This window comes from Ostrinia nubilalis, chromosome 12 (genome assembly GCF_963855985.1).
Source record: "Ostrinia nubilalis chromosome 12, ilOstNubi1.1, whole genome shotgun sequence".
NCBI classification, from domain to species: domain Eukaryota; kingdom Metazoa; phylum Arthropoda; class Insecta; order Lepidoptera; family Crambidae; genus Ostrinia; species Ostrinia nubilalis.
This window is the reverse complement of record NC_087099.1, coordinates 5,252,130-5,275,281: the sequence shown is the minus strand read 5'-3', so window position 1 is coordinate 5,275,281 and position 23,152 is coordinate 5,252,130. Positions and strand designations below refer to the sequence as shown.

Below are 23,152 nucleotides of genomic sequence, written 5' to 3'. Positions count from 1 at the left end.
GAAAAATGGTTTTGCAATATGACACATTAATAACAACTAATGCTACGTCTACATTCTAAGGCTTTGGTCACCATAGAGATTAAGAAATATGCCAACTAATGCGCTGAGTTCGAAATTTAGTGTCGCATTAGAACTATTCGATCTCGATACGAAAGCAATTCACAAAATCTCTAGTGCTTTTGTTTTTTAGTTGTCATTACGACCATAGGGGCGCTGTTTAAGTTTTCACACTAAATCTCTCGATGGCGATGCGAATACGCAAACGATACGAACTCGAAAGTTTTTCGTAATAGGGGTACAGGATATGTAGACAGAGATATCAATGATTTCTTCATGATACATCTAGTTATTAACATTGTTGTTAAATTGATTCAAGCAGGACCGTTTGAATGCCACAAGTTAATATAGTTTGAACTATGCGAGAGCTAATTGTTAAGTTGGGGTTCTGCTGAATCGAGGAACTATCCTAAACTTATGCAATTATTAGGCAACTGTATTCAGTATTGGATAGATTGTAGAAAGGCAATCGGGTGTAGTAGATTTCGTAATCAATGAAACTTTTTGAATTAATTAATTTAAGAGGGATAAAATATAACACTAATTCCTTTAATAGAAGATTCTACTCGTAATCTCTAAGAATGACGATTTTAAGGATGTAAGAATCCCTGAAGATTATAACAAAAACTTTCACGAAGATTCTTTATTTAAGCATTCTAACTTTTCTAACACACGCAATAGACGAAATCAAATTACGAAGAAAATCACTTCCATCTCTCATCCCGAAATAATTATTCTGTTACCGTGATAATCTTTTAATGCTTCGGGAGCCTAGCCAAAAAAGTTTCACAGAAATCTACGTCAAAAACTGCCATTATACTCAGAAAAAGCGTTATAACAAACATTTCCATTCCATTACGAAAAAAAAGTTAGAAAATTCACGTCCAATAATCCAATTAACAACAGAAGTGAAAAAATGGCAGCTGCTAAGATGGAATCGGGATCTTCAGAGTTCCGTAGGTAATTTTCGACCTTTTTTTTTAATAAAAGAAGAATATTTTTAAGGGGACTTTGCTGAGTGGCAGAGAAGCCCTACTGTTGTCCTTTAGTTACTTTATTATAATTTAAACGATTTTACTCCATGGGTAGAGCCTACCCATAGTACTCATCAATACTTATAAAAAGACTTTATTAGTGTAATAAATCGTCGTTTCTCAGTTTTATATGAGGTTACGTTTTAAAGAATTCAACAGGACTTCGTCTATTGTGCAGGAGACTAAAATAACCTGTGGTGGTTAATTTTTTATCCATGACAAGGATGCTCGTGGCTTACATCTCATTTGATGGTTATAATATAAAATACATGCCATGCCATGCAACCCGCCTGCCAAGCGTGGCGAGTATTGGCAATAATCCCCCTAATGGAAATACATAATGTTTCAAATAAAAAAGTCTTACACAAATACTACAAATCTGTCGCATATACCTTATTTATGTTTAGCAATCCTTTTAAGTGCTTTCTTAAATATTTCGTTGTTGGAGGAACCTTAATTAGATCCGCCATATTTGATTACCTAGTTACAGCTACTGATTGTTTTGTGTAATTAGTTGTGTTATACGTTTCTAGAATATTTCTCGTTAGGTCTTAATACCCAATTTCGATATAAGTTCCAATAAAGAAAACAAAATGAATAAGTCCTTGTTGTTATTTAGGCTTTGTCCAGGAGGGCGAATTCGCCGCGAATGTCTTCGCGCGAACACGAGCGTATGTATGACGCGATTTACGCGCGTTTTTTTTTTGTTTTGTGGACGGAATGTATTGGCTGTTACCTAGTATCTCGCCAACGTGCGTATGATTCTACGCGCGTAAGATTCGCAGCGAATTCGCCCTCCTGGACAAGGCTTTAAGTGTAACTTAAGTTATTACTGAAGAATTCATCCCTGATCCCCAAATGACTAATCCAAAAGCTAATTCTAATAAGAGGCTTTAAATTCCCAAAACTGTTGATGAAATTGAAAAGTATACTTTTTACTTTTCATTTGAGTAATTGGCGATTCGGCTGCTGTTTGCAAAGGAACTGAGGGACTCACAAACAGCTTTGTTGGTTCATTCAATCCATTCAATAGGTGCTGCGTTTCTGTGTAATAATTTGAGAGTTCTTCCCGTATTTGGGTAGTGATGGGATGAATGTTTGATTGAACATTTTTGTGAATGCGCCTTTCATAGCGAAGGTCAGATCTAAGTGAATGTTCCTGATAATTTGTTTAATGTACCATTCTGATAATGGGAATGCAATTCTATAAGTGTGATGCTTTCAAATTTCCCTCCCTATTTTATTTCGGATATTCTTTAGATTAATAGCATTGAAAAAAAAAGAAGTAAATAAGTATCCATTTTGGAATGTTATTTTTATCAGTTAATCTACTTATTATCTCAAGGGTTCCTGCAATATTACCTCACCTAGTCATAAAATAATCAATTTTTTTTTACTATTAGTTCTTTGGGAACTTTGGGTAAATATATTATACACTATTTGCGTACTGTAAAATTTACACTACATCAAAATGTTTTTTTTAAAATAATTACGTAGGTAATTAAATAGGACACTGCAATGTTAATAAATGTAAGCAACAGAAAAACATTACAGAAATCACAGAAATGAACTGTGTAACGTGCAATCACTATTTGAAAACGTGGAGCTGGTTGAGACAGTGTATTTTTGTTTGAAAGGCCCTTTGAATTAGAAGCCCTCTTGAAATAGCCTCGTTAATAAGACCCTCGGAATTTGGACGTCAATAGCAACAGGCAAGACATTTATTGGAAACTCCTTTTTGGATTTTTAATCGACTTCAGAAAAGGAGGTTCGTTTTAATGTTAATGTAACTACGAAAAAATTAAATTGACTCAAAAAAAGATGCATAAAAAGTAGAACATACTTTTTAAATGAATTAATACCATCTTTTTTCGAATCTTGGATTAGTTTGTGAGGTTTTTGTGTCAATTTGAATTCAAGGTATTATACAATATTATCTCTACGTCTAAATATTTTAATTACATGCTAATTATGACCTCTAATAATGAAATCGTATTGGCCATCGGTGTTTACGGATCGACCGTCTGTTTGTGGTTTGTAGACAGAACTGCCACAACTAAAGTGCATACAGTAAGTTCAAAAAGGGTATGAAACAAAAATTGATATAACAACGAAAATACGCATCATGACTTTTCTTGGTTTCCACAATGCGTTGTGGCCGTTTTCATAAGCAGCCGTATGCGTTGTGAGCTGTTCTTTCGCTCAATTAAGTTCTCGGTCTGTATTTTATTTTTTATTTTTCTGCAATTACCTATTATTCATTAAGGGCCACATTTACACATTTACTGACTTACGTAAATTATACTGTCAGTACCTAATTTAAAAATAAGACAAAGTTTTATAATTACAAGATCAATGGGTCTCAGTCAAGCCACGCTTGACCTGTTGCACATTTTCAAAGTAAGTAGACCTACCGAGGTACCTCACCTGAATTGTGGTCTGCGGTCTACAGAACTACCATTTAGATTTATTCGGTTTTCATACGAGATTTACGAGTACCATTTATTATTCAGTATCTGCCGTAGAATCAGATTTATTACGCACTTTTTGCTATGGATTTATTCGTACACACTATTTATTCGGTATCGCGGTTTCAAGAATTATCGGAACGTATTGCTTACCTTCTGCAAAATAAACATAAATAGTGTGAATGTAAGATTTACAGAAATATCTCTACATACTTAGTTTTTCTTATAATATTCTTTGGCACTTTTATCCTTATTTATACGTAAAAAAAGTTACCTCTCGGTCATGATAAAATAGTGCATAGTTTTAAAAATATAGGTACCTCACTAGTTTCGATTATTATAGAGAGTAGGTAAAGTGTTGCCTTTTAGACGAAAACTCGGTTTGTGATGCTTGAATATACCACTACTAAGTCATGACTTAAATTAATATTTATGTGTTGATTTACAAACAAAAAAGTTCTCAGCTTATTTTTAATCTTTGCCCTTTACTGTAGACCACATTCAATAAACCTTCCAGCCCTCTCCCTATAGGTGGCGCCTCACACTGGTTTGAAGCTTTTAGATAGTAGTAAACCTAATTTCCAACGAATACTCGGGTAGTGATGTCGATGGTTAAATAAATCGTTAGTCACAATAAAAATGATGTATAAAAGAATAAAACAAGTTGTTAAGAATTTCATACTATGTATGTAGGTCTCACAGGGCGCGTGGACGCACAGGGTGGGTGTAACGAACCAATCACAGAGCTCTATTCAACGCTGTGCGTTCTATTTGGTGTTTCACTTAAGCAAGCATCGTTTGTGACTACTTACTAAACTACATCAAAAGTTCGCTCGATTCTTACCAATCATATTTACAAAAGACATTTTCCGTGCATTGTTAGTAAGATTATCGTTTGATTCTCTGGTTGTACAGTACCGACTGCTGGCATTAGGGTTGTGCTTGTTAATAGGTACTCAATTTTGTTAATCGTTTTGTAAAATCAGATGCAGTTGCAACGAAAAACATTTTAGAATTTCAATGTGTTTGGAATTTTGGCGATTAACCGCATTAAACTTACAGCACGTGTCCTTAAAATAAGTGTTTTTTTTATCACGATACAAATCTGATGTTTTTAATAATGTTTGTGGTGTGGAAAGGAAATTGGGCGGTTACCTCAGTTGTATCAATTTGCGACTTTGATTTACACCAACAAAGAGAAACAATATTTTACAACTGTCGACACTATCGATAATGTCCCATCACTACCTAAACAAGGTTCAGACAGCGCAAGTTTTACTTTAGCACGTAATTGGCCCAACAGGCCAGTGAAAAGCGTAGTTATGTGGACATGTTGCAAATCATATCAAGTGTTGGCGGAGTAAACGTTAGAACTTGCATTGACAACTTTGTCATAGAATTAGGCCTAGTTTTCACTAAGGCGGAGCGATGCGGAGACGAGAGGATATGTGCGGCGAAGCTGGCAGGCTATTTCCAAAGCGGAACGGAGAAGAGCGGAGCGGTGCGGAGATGAGAGGAGATGTGTGAGCTGTGTGTAGCTGTCAGCTGTCAGTCTATTCATCATCGTCATCATCATCTCAGCCAAGGACGTCCACTGCTGAACGAACATAGGCCTCCCCCAATGCTTTCCATGTTGCCCGGTTGGTAGCGACCTGCGTCCAGCGCCTTCCTGCTACCTTTATGATATCGTCGGTCCACTTTGTGGGTGGACGTCCCACGCTGCGTTTTCCGGTACGCGGCCTCCATTCCAGAATCTTGCTGCCCCATCGGGCGTCAATTCTGCGTACTATGTGCCCTGCCCATTGCCACTTCAGCTTGCTAATCCGTCGGGCTATGTCAGCGACTTTAGTTCGTTTACGGATCTCCTCATTTCTGATTCGATCTCTCAAAGAAACTCCGAGCATAGCCCTCTCCATAGCACGCTGTGCAATTTTGAGTTCAGAACAGTCTATTGCTATCTATGAATGAAACACCGCACATCATCATCACATCATAGAAATGGTGTGGAGATGTAAAAATAACGGAATCTGATTGGTTATAAAAAACCTTCTCTGCTCCGCTCCGCACCTCTTTGCCTTGGTAGAAATCGGACCTTACGAATATGTTCGAAGGAATTAAAGCCTTTGACTTGAGTGCATCATGGCGCGAACGCAACGTAAGTTAATTTGACAGCTATTGCCTTGCGCTACGTCATGATATAATGTCAAATAATATGTAAATGTCACCGTTTATTTTGGGTGATGCCAAAAACCTTCGTGGAAACTGGTGGAAAAAACAATATTTTTGGAAGTTTGACTTTTCAAATTTTCAAAAAAAAATTGATTTTATAAAAACAACTTTATATTTTTCTGTATTAATACTGATGAGAGGATGAGGGGAGCATTTTCCCGTTAAAAAGCAAATCGGTTTTATAATGTATGTATATGTATAGACTATAGGTGTTTACCAATCTATACTAATAAAATAAATGCGAAAATAACTCTGTCTGTTTTGCCTTCACGCCTAAACCACTGAACCGATTTTGATGAAAGGCATAGATATAGTTTGAGTCCCGGGAAAGGACATAGGATAGTTTTAGCGGCAAGCCGCGGGCGGAAAGCTAGTCTACACATAAATAAAGAACAGAACTATCTCAAACATCCCACTCTCCAGATATTCTTTCAAAATTATTCCGCCATATATTATTCAGTCACATCTCACGACAGAGCCGGGATGAAAACACATCGCACTACTGGGATGCGGCCCGCATTTCGACTTTATCAATTGATTTCCCGTCATTCCCCGGAGGCTGTGGTAGCCATTTTTATTTATGTACAGTCGACAACACATTAGAATACATAAAATACATTTCTGTAGCAAAATAGACTCCAATACAACACAATATGCCACAGTAGGTACTTAGCGGGACGCGCCATTGCGTTAATGTGCGTCCAAATTATGTAACATGTTATTTATCGTTTGCTATAATTACAACATTGTTACAAACTGTCTTATTAGTAGTAGATACGGCTTGCATACTTAATAACATGTCATATAACTATGTTTTATATTGTGTTATGTCTGGACTCACCTTTAGGTAAACACATGCACAGATGCACATAATAATATAAGAGATGCCGGCCAGGTGGTGCATCTCTTTTCTGAGATTTCGATCCACCTATGAAGTGCAACAAAAATGTTTGTCTCGAAGCGCTGGTAGGGCAAAAAAGAATGAGACACGTATGGGCGCCATAAGAGCATTTGACGATTTGTAAGTACCTACTAATTTAATACACAAATAAAGATAATTTTGATTTTGATCATCACTCTTGTAAAAAAACTAAAAAGAAGGAAGAAAGCTAAGTAAGCTACAAACTATTTGTTACTGATAAAATTATTTAAATTTAAATATGGTTAGATAGACGGAGGATAGACGGCTCTATAGCCGTCTTGGTACTTTGCATTTCTGTAGCACCGTAATATGGTATAACGTGCTCTTTTCGACAAATTGTAGGTATGGGTAGGTAAATTTTCTGTCGACTGTACTTAGATTTAGGTTATACAAGTAATATCAGCTGAAACGCTTATTGTGAAAATTTCACAAAGCGTTTGTTTCCGAAATTTAACAGTTCAGTGAAATTCGACGACACGATCCAGTTGAACAAACCGTCGCCATTCACGCTTGGCTCTGAATTTATATTGAACTAGAGACAACAGATACCAAGCGATAGAATACATCTGTTACAGAAAATATTTCGTCATTTGTCACAATAGGGGATGGTGAGATTTTTGTATTTATTAGGTTTCTCAGCGTAAATCTTTCACTGCTAACTTAATAAAAACTATTGAAAACTTTGCAGTAAGATGATAAAATTAAAACAAAAGACATGATATTATTTTATACAAAATTTTCTTTTTCAACCATTTAATTTAACTGAAGTCGACCAGAAAGTAATATGAAATTTTGATCTGAGATCTTAAAGCGCAAGCCGCAGATTTTAATTAACGTAAGCTTTATTCAGTGCTCTTAGAACGTTCTTCATGCTTATTAATGCATACCCTATAAAGCACTTAAGGAAATAATGCATTAAAGCCAGCTTTTGACGCGTGTAATAAACAAAATACACTCTAATTTCATACAAGACCTATTGAAAGATGGAAATTCTCGGGCACAAAATGTAAAGTACAATTTCTTTTTTCGTTAACAAAGGAATAAAATAACATGCCTGGGCTGGGCGTATTGTAGAGCACCAGGTGTAAACGTGTCTAGGTGTGAATAAACGTGTCACTCAGGTATATTAAAAACGCTGTTATTATGAAGTCCGCGAGATTAATTTTCTGGGGAGCATGAATGAATGTACGAGAACCTCAAGTTGAAAACTATGCATATAAATAATTTTACTCGACGATCGTTTGGGTGATGTTTTTATAAAATGTTTTGACTTTTAACCAAGTGAATAGTATTGAGGGTAGTATAGTAAGTGACATTTTTTAAAGGAAATAATAAGAATTGTTCTTACTAAGGTTTAACAAGAATGAATTTAACCGAGGGACACATCATAGGTTTGTTTGGATTGATACATTAAATTAAGATGGGTTCATATTTAACCGACTTCAAAAAAGGAGGAGGTTATATGTTCGGCTGTATGTATTTTTTTTCTATGTATGTTTTTTTTACATTTTAGTGTAGTAAGTAATGATTTGATCATCGTTATCTTGTATAGGTGCCTTAGTTGGTTTTTATCATTCATGTATATTGAAAAGACTACATCAACATAATTTATATGGTCCTTATAGGATAATATTTTTCAACCGTCATTCACCTGAAAGGGATTTCAGTAACATTGTACCAGCATGCGACTCATAAAAAATTCACAACAGCTTCAGCTATGAAATATAAAATGTAAGACGTATCAAATCTTCTTAGTGCAGCTCTGCAGACCTCAAGATTTTACAGTATGAAATATTCCATGCAAGCTTAAATAAAGTTTTCTACAGAGCTTTAATTAGTCGTACACTTTTTAATCACAAACTGCAATACTACACGAGCGTAATGACTGGACTTGAAATTTCATTAACACATAGGTACCTAGCAAATTGTACGAATTACATCTAATTTATTATCAAGCAGTGAGAGTAGGTTTTTGTTAGGCTATTAGTATGAAAAGAGTATAATTTTTATGATTTGTATTAACACATTGATCTTAGTTCATTCATCGTCAACGTACTGATAGTTACAATAAAAATACGAAAGTAATTCACTATCACTTTGTTTATCATCGGTTTCTATTAATAAAAAAATTAGTATAAAACTAGCAAAATTCCGCAACTACCGTCATGAGTTTCAATTTCAAGATGAATCCAGATATTGTAATATTTAGGACGCTTCATCCACTCCACTACTCTTAAATACAATAGAAAATAGCAACAGTATGGTCACTTGGACATAAGGTTGTTTGTGAATCTATACTTTTATACTAGTCTATACTATCTTCTATACTAATATTATAAATGCGAAAGTAACTCTGTCTGTCTGTCTGTCCGTTTTTCTGCTTGCTTACACGCCTAAACCACTGAACCGATTTTGATGAAATTTGGCATTGAGATAGTTTGAGTCCCGGGAAAGGACATAGGATAGTTTTTATTCCGGTTTATGAAACAGGGACGCGCGCGACAAAGTTTTTCTGTGACAGACAAAATTCCACGCAGGCGAAGCTGCGGGCGGAAAGCTAGTTATTAAATATTTTATGTCTGAAACCCAATTGAGTTAACTGCGCATCACGCTGGAATTCAACTCTCCTTCCCATTTACCCGCACACTTCCCCTCGTTTACCCCGTCCGTACCAGAGCGTCGATGTGACGTCACGGCTGCCAGGTGCGCAGTTAACTCGACCGGTATTTCCCGAGTTTGTTTCTGAGCAATTTCACTTGGGCCTTTTAGAATGTAGACTCTACATCGAATGAGATATGTATGGTCCTTAACAGCATTTGACGATTTGTAAGTAGGTACTATTTAATTAGTCTAAACAAATAAAGATAATTTTGATTTTGTTTTTTTATTTATTTTGATTTTTACATTATACCTTTTTGTGAGGAATGATAACTCCAGGTAAAAAATCTAGGCACTACTGTACTTAGCTAAGTTATGTCTGAACTAAAATATTTAACCCTAGCAGCGAGGCGTATAGTTTGTGGTTTATGAAATTTGATATCGCTCACGAGAAAAATGGCACATTTCCATTAATGTTTCTACTCTGTTTTATGTTTTACATGATTTCATAATAATAACGCTTATTAAATGGATTTCAGCTCAAAACGAAATTTGAGATAGATTAATAAATTAAATGCTAATGTGATGTAACAATGTTAATCTATACTAGGTAATATTATTACGAGGTAAAGTTTGTGTGTTTGTATATTTGTTAAAGTGTAAGGGGTAATCTCAGGATCTACTGAATCGATTTTAAAAATTCTTTCACCAATAGAAAGCCACATTATTGGTGAGTCTCACAGGTTATATAAAAAACCGAAAAATTCCACGCGGGCGAAGCCGTGGGTGAAAAGCTAGTCATTTATAAAACCTTGTTCTTAATTAGAACATGATAAATAAATTATTATTAAATATTTTAAAATCTTTGTGAAAATATAGTGCATCAGTCAAATTGAATCAATTTATCTAAATAAGAACAGTATAAGCCTAGTCAAGTCTTGCCTTTGTGGCTGTGTAATTCATTTTAGACTAAACATATAAGTACTAAATACTATTCTTTAGTATACAAAAGTCTATGGTAAGTATACCAAAGATACTAAAAATATGATCACATGCTCTATATTTTTTGAGTAAGCATCTCAAACGTGTAAAAATAAAAAGCGTGTAGAAAAGCCGCATATTTTACGTTTTCCTAACAATACCTAGTACATTGTGAAACTTTCTATTTTATGTATCAGGTAAAACACCGACAATGAACCTTTCACCTGTCACGTCACATTCATAAATCTCGCTGAAGGTCGCCATATTGTGCCTACGAGCACGTCAAGCTTCACACTATAGCACCTTATGTGGTTGGAATAAGGGTGATATTACAACGAAAATGTATAGTCAGGTGTGTTCTCACCTGTGCCACGCGTGCCTAGTTTATAAATATAATAACGCAATAAGCTAAGCAACCCTAAAAAGATTAAACTTCTTACTTACATACATATTTTATGGTAAGAAAAAGATATTGCCGTGAAAACTGAGAATATTACGTGGTGTTGCTGTGTATTTTTTCTAAAATGAATTATCATAAAAGATGTAAGCGAGTAATAAATTGTTTTTCAGTATGCTAGTAATATCATTATGATATCTGTAATTTTATAGATCCAATTTTTTTAAAACGTATAACATTGATTCTAAAAATCACATCAAATACGAAATAGAGAGCTAATCGTAATTATAAAGTTAACGTAAGCAAAATTAGTTTTTTTTTTTACATTTGGCTGCTTGAAATAATGAGCTGTAAGAATAACGTATTAAGAACACTCATTGGATTAGGTAAATCCGCTATTAATCTTATAAAAAGTGGCACGAAGCCAATCGCGGCTAAATATCACGCGACGACAAGCGTGACCTTTAGTAACTTCTAGTTAATTATTAAAATAACTTTCACTACGGAAAGGTCCGCGAAAATGTTAGAATAACACCTCAGGAGATGAAGAATTCACACCTCATAATATATCCAGTCTCATGCGAAATTATCTCGAGCGAGTTTCGCGCGGAACCGGCAGTTCTCGCGCGCTTGTGCTCGTAGTAGGACGCCTCCGTAGCACTGTGAAACGTCGTAGCGAGTCTACGAACCTTTCGTAGCGTATCACTTATTTATTAGTAGGTGTTTGTTATTAGTGTTGTGCTGAATTAAGTTTTAAGTCCCATGTAAGTATAAAATTGTTGTATTTTTTGCATTGGAAATAGTTTAAAGTTTTTGTTTGAGAAGCAAAGACCGGGCATTCGGATTATGTACGCGAGTGAAAGTAAACATTTCCGTATTCAGGTTCAGTAGTTCATGAATATTAAAATGTCAAATTAAATTTTGTGGGTGCAAGCTCCGAGTAATATCTATTCCTTTTTTCACGCCATTTATTTCAAGCATACTTGTAATGAATTTTGAAGGGAATTCGCCTGAGGAAAAATGTGAGAAAAGGGTCACAAACTCATTTACATTAATAAAATTCAGTTTCAGTAGTCGATTTTGTTTCTTTTTCATGATTTTGATGTGGGTAAACGGTTCATGGTAAAACATTTATTATATTTTTTATTTGATTTTGATAGTCATTGAACTATTACGTTTTTTTTTATTTGAGCAGCCTGCTACTACTTCTTGATGATGACGGTACAGTTTAAAAGCAAACATTAGAAAATCTTTTTTCTTATTTTGTGTAGATTAATAGAGCTAATTAACATGTAACGTGTCCTTTTAAGTATTTATTCATACATTTTCAGTTAATCACATTAATTCAAATCAGCAATTTGTTAAAATTTGTAATTCTATACACAATGTCTGTATGATGACTGTAGCGGGTTTGACTCTTATAAATGTTTAGGGTTCAATTTACACTTAACGCATGGTTTTTAAGGTAATTGCGGACATACTTTTATTTATGGATACTAAATCTCCAAAAGGCTCGTTATTCTAGATGAACGAGCGCAAAATAGTGTTTAGTCATGACACAGTAAGTATACTTACTAGTAGATAACATAACTGTCAAATTACTGTCACATAAAAGATGACTACCCTCAACACAGCCCGCCTCATTATTTTTACATAATTTTTAATACACTCAAAAAGGTTTCTACTCAAAAATAGGTAGTTAATATTAAAATAGGCAGCGAAAGTGGGTTATAAATAATGAAAAAGGTAGACCAACTGATAACACTACACCCAGGTTTTAGCTGTTGTTGCAGTCTGAACTCTATTGTAAAGCTTTAAGGCGTGTAATGGCGTGGCCTGAATTTTGATATCATGACTTAGTTAGCACAAAGCTTAGAACATTTGTAAGTATGAGCACAAAATATAGAGATGTAGAAGGTGCGGGTTAAATAAAGGTAAAAAAGATAAGTACGGTAAAGAGAGTAATATTACTTCAATGGGTAAATAATTAATTTGCGGACTAGACCAAATCAAGTAAATTACTGTGACACCAGAACATCAAGATAAAAGTGAATTTTATGTAGTTGTAATACGAGAGATTTTGTTCTGAAGTTCTGTTTTGTATATGAGGATACCTCTATCTGCTCAATTTGGACGCAGTAATTCGTATAGACAAGTTTATTGGTTGATTAGATCTGTGAATGTATTATTGACTAGCTCATGTCCACGGCTTTGCTCGCATGAAATTCAGCTTATCACTAGGTATTTGACAGAATATGGCCAACTAACTTCTACTGCAGACTTCTATAAGGACTGGGGTGTTCTGACTGTACGACAGTCTTTCATCCTGCAAACAGTCCTAAAAATGCACTCCACTCTACAATACCAACCTGATTCCCTGAAGGATAAGCGTAGAATCGGAAAGGTTTGCACACCCCTTCGCTGCCACACCAGTCGCTCCCTTCATCTATTTCATTTCCTTGGTCCATACCTATATAATAAACTCAACACCAAATTAAATATATACCCACTATTGAGATTCCACTGCAAGCAATTAGTCACAGCTTTTTTAAAAACCTTAGAATACGAAGATACTGAAGGGTTACTAACTGTTGCAAATATCTAGCATCCAGTGGTCATTCAACATCATTTTAATTTTAATTTGACCGATCGGAATACATACTTCCCATATTTATACCCGTATTTTGTAATAATTAATTTAATGGTAGTATTTCGCTTTTATAATTTCTATTTATTTATACTGGCTTTTGCCCGCGGTGTCGCCCGCGTGAAATTTATTTTGTCATGGATCGTCTTACATTGTGGCCTATATGTTATTCTGGTTAAGAGCGGTAACTCTGAATAGATACGTCAGGATCCGTTCAGTGGTTTTTGCGTGAAAGAGTAACAAACATACATCCATCCGGACATCCAAACTTTCGCATTTATAATATTAGTAGGATTTATATTTGCTTGTGGACGAAAATTGGTCTCCTCTCTTGACTCATTATTGTTACTGTCCTTTAGCCTAGTCACGTGGGTGTCTCCCTCTTACGCTCTCCCATAAAGGCGCTCTCTCACACTCAACACACACACACACGCACACACACACACACACACACACACACACACACACACACACACACACACACACACACACACCTAACACATCACTCTCACCCAACAAACACACATACACTTTAGCTTAACTCTGGAAATTGTTTAACAATGATATAAGTAGTATCCACTACAGGCCACAAATGTAATTATGCCGTGTGTGAGTCCCTGGTGACCTGTAATACAGGCTCTTTCAGAACCTACTTCAGGCACCAGTCTTCACAATACGGGTATATGATATGCCAGGCCAAAGCACCGATTAGCACACTAGCAAATAATATATCACAGAATGACAAACTATCGTATCTTTCCTATGTGCTGTCGTGTGTACCTAATATCTTGTCAAATATTGTCTCAACAACAACAAATTGTAAGCCCATTGTGAAGAAAATAAATATTTTTATTATTATTATTATTATTACACCTTTATGTAGCTCTCATCAACTTAGGTAAATGTTGCATTTGAATGGCAGGATCAATCTTTTTTGTTTGATCCATACTTAAAGGGACCTTTGGATTGAAAGGGATAGAGTCTTATGAATATTAGTCAGTAACCATCAGGGTTTTCTTAAATTGTAATTCTTAGTTTGTGTCGTTTTTCTCTACCCTTAAAATGTTGTTGATTTACAAAAAATATCAAGTTTTAAGCTTTAATGCCGTATAAGTAATTGGTACATAAGGCGAACTTAATGCCATCTGGGCGGGCATTCTCGGCCAGTTAAACTTTGGGCTAGACAGAAAAAATCGTTCAATACTCATTCTGTAACATTTGCTGTCACTACTCTCGTATACAGGTATATTTCGTTTAATTTTGCATCTCTGCTACCATGGTACACGGTAGTTTTGGCTTACCAGCGTACGTAATAGCCGTGTCGTATATCTGGATGCAAATCTTGAATAATGGCCTTAGTGCAAAATTTATTTGTAGCAAGGTAACTTAGATACAGTTTTAGAGCCCTTTTTCACGGTAATCCAATTTGCAGGATCCAGTATTACTGGATTTGTGTGATCACACTACAGTGTCCTGTTTTTTGCAGGCAGTATAATGTACGGTTTTTTGCGGTACTGTTGTTTGCACAAAATGTATGCAAGAAGCTGCTAGTGGGAACACTTCTATTAAACAATACTTGTATTTAAACTGGATCATGTTTTTTACTGGTCCAGTAATGACGAAACCGAATTCCATATTCCAAGGGAACGGTGTTTTTACGGGACGCTGCAAATGGGTGAATGTTTATATTAAAACATACCTACTACTAAACAGGATCTCTTAAAAAACACAACCCGCAGAAAACGGGATGTTTTCAGTGGGAAAGAACCCTTAGGCTGAGTTGCACCACCTAACTTTAACAACCACGATAACCAGTGATTTTTGTATGGAATTTGACAGACTTTTAACGTTTGTCAAAGTTAAAATAAGATGGTGCAACCTAGCCTAAAATACTAAAAGGCATCCTGCAAAAACACAACCTGCAAAAAACTTGATACCTCCGTGGAAAAGAGCCCTTAGTATTTCCACATACCGACAGAAATGGAATGCAGCTGGATGGACGATATATTACAAGTCTTTCCGAATTCATGGAAACGGACTACGTACGACGGTAATTCATTCAGTGATGCAGAATTTACATCGTTCCTCGAACTTGTAGATGGACGAACCGAACATGCATTTAGTTTCAAAATCAGCTCCAAAATTATTTAAAGTTAGTAGAAATTATTTTACTAAATTACAACGTGCTCCTTTTGATTTCCTGAAATTTTAGGGTATATTATATTAGGGTTAGGGAATAAAAAATGTCTGAACAAAAGTGACAGATACACTTGGACCTCCTTACAAATTCAGTATTTTTATCACATCTCCTTATCTGAAGACTGAAATATCGTTGTGAAAGACTCAAATTGCCACAAAGATTATGCAAACCAGCCAATATAGTGTCTAGTAAAAATACCTTTCTACCCTTATCAAAGCCCGAGTGAGTAAAGGTCCGATCACTTCTAATTCCGTTCGGATATTTTAGGTTTGGTTCCAATAAAACTCCGTCTATTTCACTTTGTTTGAATGTGAGTGCTAACTATAGTGGAATCGCTTTGACGAGTGCTATCGGTTTTAGAGCCAATCGCGATTTTTTTTTATGCGAATCCTTTGTTATAGATAGCTTTATATTTTGTGGATATAGCGAGGTCTTAAAATAACTATTTTATAAACGTTGCTGTTGATTCAACAACTAATGACGCATATTGTAATGTAAGTCCAAGAGCTTCTTCGTTGTGGATTAAAAAAAAGTCGTCGCTAGGTTAATATTTTTTAAAACTACTATTATATTATATCTAGAAGTAACGAACTTCTAATCTTTTTATTTTAGTCATAATAGCTTACTAGAAGAATTTTCAAACATAACTACTTTGCAGCATCGAAGAATACTTCTGCGGTGATAGCCAACACTTCTTCGCTCTTTTTCCTATTTTCACTCCAAATTGTTAACCAACTGTAAAATATTGAATATCTTAATATCCTCATTTCTGATTCGATTTCACCAAGAAACACCTATAATAACATTTTGTATTCTTCGAGTTGTTAATATCATTATAATCGTTGTAACACAATATTTTTCCTAAAAGTCACGCATGATGCCTCATTACGCTTGCAAAAACGTATCGTGATACACGTGCGCTTTGTTACCATCGATATAAAAGCATATAATATTACGAAAAAATACAGCCAAAGCAATTTGTAAAATGTAATAGAAATTTAAGAATTTGATGCTCATTAATTAAGTTTTTTTGTTACGATTTACAAAAAAAAAGTGACTTGCAAGTGGGTGCAAAGTCCATCACAAACATTTTGACAAAGGAGAATAGCTAAGATCACTCCCAATCTTTCCACATCTTGAGTCGAGCTCCTGCGGTAGAGACAAACTCTACTTATATGTCTGTTACTTATCGTCGGTCTATCTGTTACGTTTTCAAGCCTAAATTGCTGAACTGATATAGATGAAATTTGGTATAGAGATCTCTCGGTTTTTGAAACAGAAAAAATCACTAACGAAGAATATCTTCATAAGTAGAAATTGAACGCACTTTAAATGATTTTCTGACTTAACTGTTTCTGCTAAACTTAAAAGCGTGTTAAACGGTGTACCAAAAACGTCCATACAAGTAGGAATTGATAGCGTTTCTATTTCACTTTGCCAACTGTGAGTGCTAACTAGCGTCCGTGCCGCTTTGACGAGCTAAGCCAGCGCTTTCAGAGCCGACCGCACTGCGCCGGCCGTTATGGTGATACGTTTAAATCTGCGAATAGCGCGCGTCTGGTCTGGCAACACATACGCTGTAGCGGAAGAGGGTTATTAGATTATAATAAACTAGCGGCCGCCCGCGACTTCGTACGCGTGGATACCGTTTTACCCCCTTCATCTATCTTACGCGGTTTAGATATTTTCATACAAATGTTTTTTCCCGCTAACTTCCGTTCCCGTGGAAAGTTTGCAATATCCTGTTGTAACTAAGCTTTTAATATACTAAGGTACCTTCATGCCAAATTTCAAGCGTCTAACTTAAGCGCTAATTCCCGTTCCCGTGGGAATTTCGGGAATTCCTTTCTTAGTGCACCTCTACGGTACCTAAGCTACGTCCCTTCCAAATTTCAAGTGCCTACGTTTAGCCGTTTAGGCTGTGCGTTGATATGTCACTAAGTCAGTCAGTTTCTCCTTTTATATATTTAGATAGATTAGATGACCGTGGCGTGGCTAAAGGTGTGTGTCGACATTTGACGAAGACAAGTAGGGGTGGGTAAAGGGTTCCGGGACAACAACGGTTTTAGAGTAGACTTCCCTAGATCACGTAATTTTACTCTCCACTCCAGGAACGTGACTTTCTAATTTACTAGAGGCAAATTAAGGAACAAAATTAAGGAAAGAAAAACCTATATTCCCCACGTTGGACAGACGGTTAGATGGAAGTTCCCTTAAAAAAATATTTTGATAAACTATCTGTCCAAAAACTTTTTCACTTATTGCACGTAATTTTATGTAATCTTAATTAGTTTTACTTTTCGAGTTTTAGGTAAATGCATAAGCGTTAATTTTCGCCCACTGCCGCTTGTGAAATAAAATCAACATCATCATCATTTCAGCCTCAGGACGTCCGTCCACTGCCTGAACATAGGCCTCCCCCAATGATTTCCAAATCGCTCGGTTGGTAGCGGCCTGCGTCCAGCGCCTAACTAAATAAAATAATTCGATTTAAATTTTCTCCCGCTACCGCTTGTGAAAGGCCAAATTTCAATACGATAGCCGAGACCCAGCTCAAGAAAGATAGGCGAGCATCTCACCCGTGAGTTCACGGTCCACGGTGCTCACGAGATCAGAAGTGACTTCCTTTGCCTCTGTGACGTTTTAAAATAAATTGGATTTGTATTTCAAAAGTGAAAGATCTGAGTTGAATCAGATTTCATGGAAATGAAATTGTTGTAACGTTGCGTCACCGATAAGTACTCGTAGGTATGTATAGTCCTTTCTCAATGTCTAAGATTTTAAAGTTTTATTGATATTGATCGTTTCAGGAGGGATTTACCTTAGACCTCTAATCCTACGATTTGTTCAAGGAACTATAGAGACATTGGTTTCTCTGTCTAGCGTGTAAATAGTTTCAAAAGTGGACCCAAGTTTCAAGTTTAATTTGTGTTTATGCTTTCAACAGTGTTTAAATAATAAACGTCATTGCAGATTCCTTACAGCAGGTTTCCACACATATACTCCAACAGTCTTATAACATTAATACGAACTAAAACTTATAAGAAGAATGCGTTGCATTATGCTCTACTTCAACGCTTCTAACAAACTTTCGTTTTACTACTTGCGAAACTACGGAAAAATAGCTACTTTAGTAACTAAGTCTTAAGTTCAATCCGCTTTGGTTAGACCGACTTTTGACAATGTTACTGTTTTTAGTGTTATATAGGTCGAAATCTCTAAAGTGCATACTTAGAAATTATAGCTGTTTTTGATAGTTGGACCAATATTATTATAGAATCGTACGTAAAATGAACATTTCTGCTGTAACTTGGTTAATTACTTTCATTGAACTTACTTTTATTGTACCTCAGTAACCGTTAACGAACTCACGGCGCTGACACAGCCCGATGTAGTAGCAAGCTGAAGTTGCAATGGCCAGGTACGCAGAACTGACGGCAAGCGCAGCGTAGGACGTCCACAAACAAGGTGGACCGAGGACCTCACAAAGGTAGCAGGAAGGCGCTGGATGCAGGCTGCTATCAACCGTTCATTATGGAAATCATTGGGGGAGGCCTATGTTCAGCAGTGGATGTACTTTGGCTAAATGATGATGATGATGATGAAGTAATTTAAGTCGATTCATGAATAACAAAACTTTCTGCGTCCTATTTCCATCAGTTATTTAAAAACAAGCCAAGCAAAAAACCTATCAAAATTCAATGTAAATAGCGTAACATTACAGAATATCCCATTAAGCAAACGCTAACACCTAAAAAGGGCATTACTCGTATAACGGTCCCATTTTAATAATATCCCCTGAATTCACAATTTTTTCGTCTCCCTGAGTCAGGCATCGCGTCGGTCATAAAAAGCAGTAGTCGATAATCAGGCGATTAGAATGCCCAGCGCACTGATGACTGTCATCCAAAACACCTGTTCTGGTGCAAGTTTAGCTGGGATGGTGATGGGATTTAAAATGCTTGTTTTTGATTATGAATAATTGCTGTAGGTCTTTGTGGCAATCCTTGGGGGAGGCCTTTGTCCAGCAGTGGACGTCTTTCGGCTGAAACGAACGAATTGCTGTAGGTACTAATGGATTTTCGGTTAGCCAAGAAATATTGCAACTAGACGGGTTACTTCGAACTTTATTCGAAGATTTAAATCAACTCAGTTAACTCTTATAACGACACTCTAGGGATTGAACGTTAATTGGAAAGATACACTATAGCGAATAAAAGCATGGTAAACCTAATGAAGTCAGGCAGATTCGAGGTTTTAAGGTCATCATCATCATCATTTCAGCCATAGGACGTCCACTGCTGAACATAGGCCTCCCCCAATGCTTTCCACGTTGATCGATTGGTAGCGGCTTGAATCGAATGATGAAATCCGTAAACGAACTAAAGTCGCTGACATAGCCCGACGGATTAGCAAGCTGAAGTGGCAATGGGCAGGGCACATAGTACGCAGAACTGACGGCCGTAGGTGTTTTAAGGTGTTTCTAGTTAAATCGAGTGACGTTATAAAGACTACACTGAATTATCAAAGATTACCTATATTATTCTAACTTAAGCTATGTTAGATGCAGTGTCAGATAGACCTGAAACTACGTTATATTAATTTTTTGCATTAATTTGTGTCATAAAAATGGTCGCAGCATACTTTTTCGAAGTACAAAAGAGAGGTATTCAAAAGAGAACAGAAGAGCAATTAACCAAACTCTGTTATTCAAAAAGCTATCAAAAACAATTACACCTACATCGAATCTTCCTGAAAAGGCTCGTTTGATCAATCACCCTGTATTATGTGTGAAATTTAGGACAAGTCTTTCACAGTCGCTGTTGACTGACCGCGCTGTGCGGTGATCCGTGGTTTGATGACGTCACTTACAGTCGTGCTCGTGTACAGGGTGGGAGTTTTTATTTTTTTTAAATATAATAATAAAATTAGTGCTTTAATGCAAAATTTAAAGTTGTGTATTTTTGAGATTGGTTTCATAATGAAAAAAGTCGCTGTCTTGTATTTTTTTTATTTGTTAGTTTTGTGTGGTGTGTAATAAATAATATTTATTTATCTTATGCATTGAGAAATATAGCACTAATTGGATAAAAGGTAGAGTTCTAAGTTTCCAGTTTTCATTCTACACCAGTCAACCTATGGTCAAGCAGAGATATTACCCAAGACGGTATAGCCAATGAGATAAAGTATTTCACCATCAAACAACACATTGAAGAGGATAATATCTAAAAGAAAGCAAAGATTACCATACAAAGAGACCTGAAATTATTTCGTTCACAGATAATATCCGCAAAATTGATCCATTTAGAAAATATGCCCGAGTCACGATGAAATTAGACGCGGGCTGTAACATTATTAATGAGTTTCCGATATTGCCTCCACTCTGCCCCTGAATTTAATAACCTACCCTACATTTTAGGAATGGACGTTTTTTTATCAGCGTTTTTCAATTTTCTTCGCTCTGGGAATTACCGTTTCTATGATTCGTGCGAGAAAGGAGACTGTACAAGTACATGCAATGACACACGAAGGCTCAGTGAACAATTTTAAAGAAATAATAAAGTTTCTATTTGAAAATAAGATAGGAATTCGGTAAAAAATCAAATTCAAACGAAAATCTCATATCAAGACAATAACACAGTTTTCAATGAAATAGGCTCTATTTTGTTAAAAAATATTTGTTGCTTAGCTAAACACGCTTTGTATAAATTAGTTAATCCCTCAAGTACTTCAACTAATAAAGCATAATAATTATAATTATTGTCAGTATTACGAGTTACGAGTCCACTAAATATAGACCAGCGGTCATCAGTGGTTGAACTAGTGCCCCATCGAAACAACAGATATCTACTGCCCACAATTAATGATTATTATCTTCAACGAAATTTCTAAACCAGACTTTTCATATAGCTTAAATCTTGCTCTGTACCAAAAATGGACTTGCACCTACATTATTTTACGATATTCTTTTATTTTATCCCGACTTCCTTATACTTACGTAGTAGAGCACTTGCACATGAGCACAGGTGTTTACACTCAATTTTTCTTCCCGCTTTTGAGCAGAATAAACTTGTGTTTTCTCCACTTGTTCAACAAGCGAACGTCTTGTTATTATGATGTAGAGATTCGTTTGACAAGTGAAGAAAATGCAAGAAATTCGATATGGAAACAAAATATTTTGTTGTTGTGCTGTACTTTTTGATATTCGTTTTATCTGGGTACTAAGTCATACTAATTGTAACTTAATTTTGTTTCAGATTTAAGCAAATGGCCTGCAAAACTATGAAGGTATGTACTTTTCACGAAGTGATTTTTAGATATTAAAATTTCTAAGCGATTAGAGTCGCTTCTCAAAATAAATAAGAAATAAATAACTTGGTAATAGCTACATTATAAAAACTTGTATTAAAATTTGCTTACCGCGAAAAAACCGCTAAATAAGAAAATTTTACTTTGTGAAAAGGCAATAAAAGTCGCATAATTAACAAAATAGTAACCCGCAACTTCATCACATTCCGAGGTAAATCATTGACGAACTCGTCACGCAATTTATTCATAATATCCCATCATTTATTAAAATACGACGCCATTGCCCATGTCGGGGGAAAGTTGGCAACTTTCGCGGGAAAAATTTAAATGACCGCTCATGGAAATATGCCCATTACATGCATATTTTTGCCGCGCGTTTTTGACATTACTCCAAAACATTTCATTCAGGTGGGGCACAGGGCCGTAACTGCCAGGGGAATCCAGGTTTAGTGTGGGCCCTTGCCTAAATAATTTCAAGTTTCTAGAATAGTGCTTAAAATAAATTGCAATTACATCATTACATATCTGATGGTGAAATTAAAGCTATATTTAAATTGTGATTTATTTCTGTAAAAACTTTTATACTACTAACTTGAATTTTAATGGTATCATTGATTTCTACCTTTTAACTTATTCAAGTTCGATTAAGCAGTTCATGAATAGTCCATTAATTAAGTAAATTATTCAATAGTGTCGAATGAACCTGTAATATAGTACTTGAAAAGAGGGTAGTAATGACACATACTAGTCTATCTTTATTATCATCCGTGGTAATAAAACATGCAACGAAACTAAATAAACTTAATCAGACTTAAAAAGCGCATTCAAGACGAAAAGTAATACTTACATGAAATTAGTAGAATAGGACTCGAGTATTAAACATACTCGAGTTCTATAGCATCAGAATACGGCCCTGGTACAAAAAACTTTCAGCTCACTGTTCGTGCGTAAATGATAGGAATTCTTATGGGTTTTGTATGGGACCTTGCACTTTATTCGTCAGTCATCAATCACGTGACATTATGTAATGCCAAAGGGTAGGCTTGTTCCAGTTTGGTTACAAATAGGAGCACAATGTATTTGAGCCAGCAATAAAGATTAAAAAGGAATTCATGGCCCGGAAAATTATTTTTTCGGAAGTATTATAAAAATGTAACTGAAGCTTCTTTTAATAATACAATCTCTTGAAAGTTGATTCATGAAGAACATTTTTCACTCTTTATAAAGATTGCATGTTACTTAATTTTGTACTTTTGTACAAATTATTAACTTTACCACGTAACATGATCGTAGGTAGTAATTTATAGCGA

At 35.7% G+C, this 23,152-nt stretch overlaps 1 protein-coding gene across 1 annotated transcript in view; it reads left to right on the top strand.

The window, feature by feature from the left end:
- The first annotated feature begins 11,327 nt into the window (after nt 1-11,327).
- LOC135076824 (suppressor of lurcher protein 1-like) overlaps nt 11,328-23,152 on the top strand; it is a 110,831-nt gene continuing 99,006 nt past the window's right edge. Inside the window, exons 1-2 of the mRNA XM_063971291.1 lie at nt 11,328-11,450; nt 21,791-21,821. Coding sequence (XP_063827361.1) covers nt 21,801-21,821 — 21 coding nt within the window. The 5' untranslated portion in view covers nt 11,328-11,450; nt 21,791-21,800. The remainder of the gene's footprint in view (nt 11,451-21,790; nt 21,822-23,152) is intronic.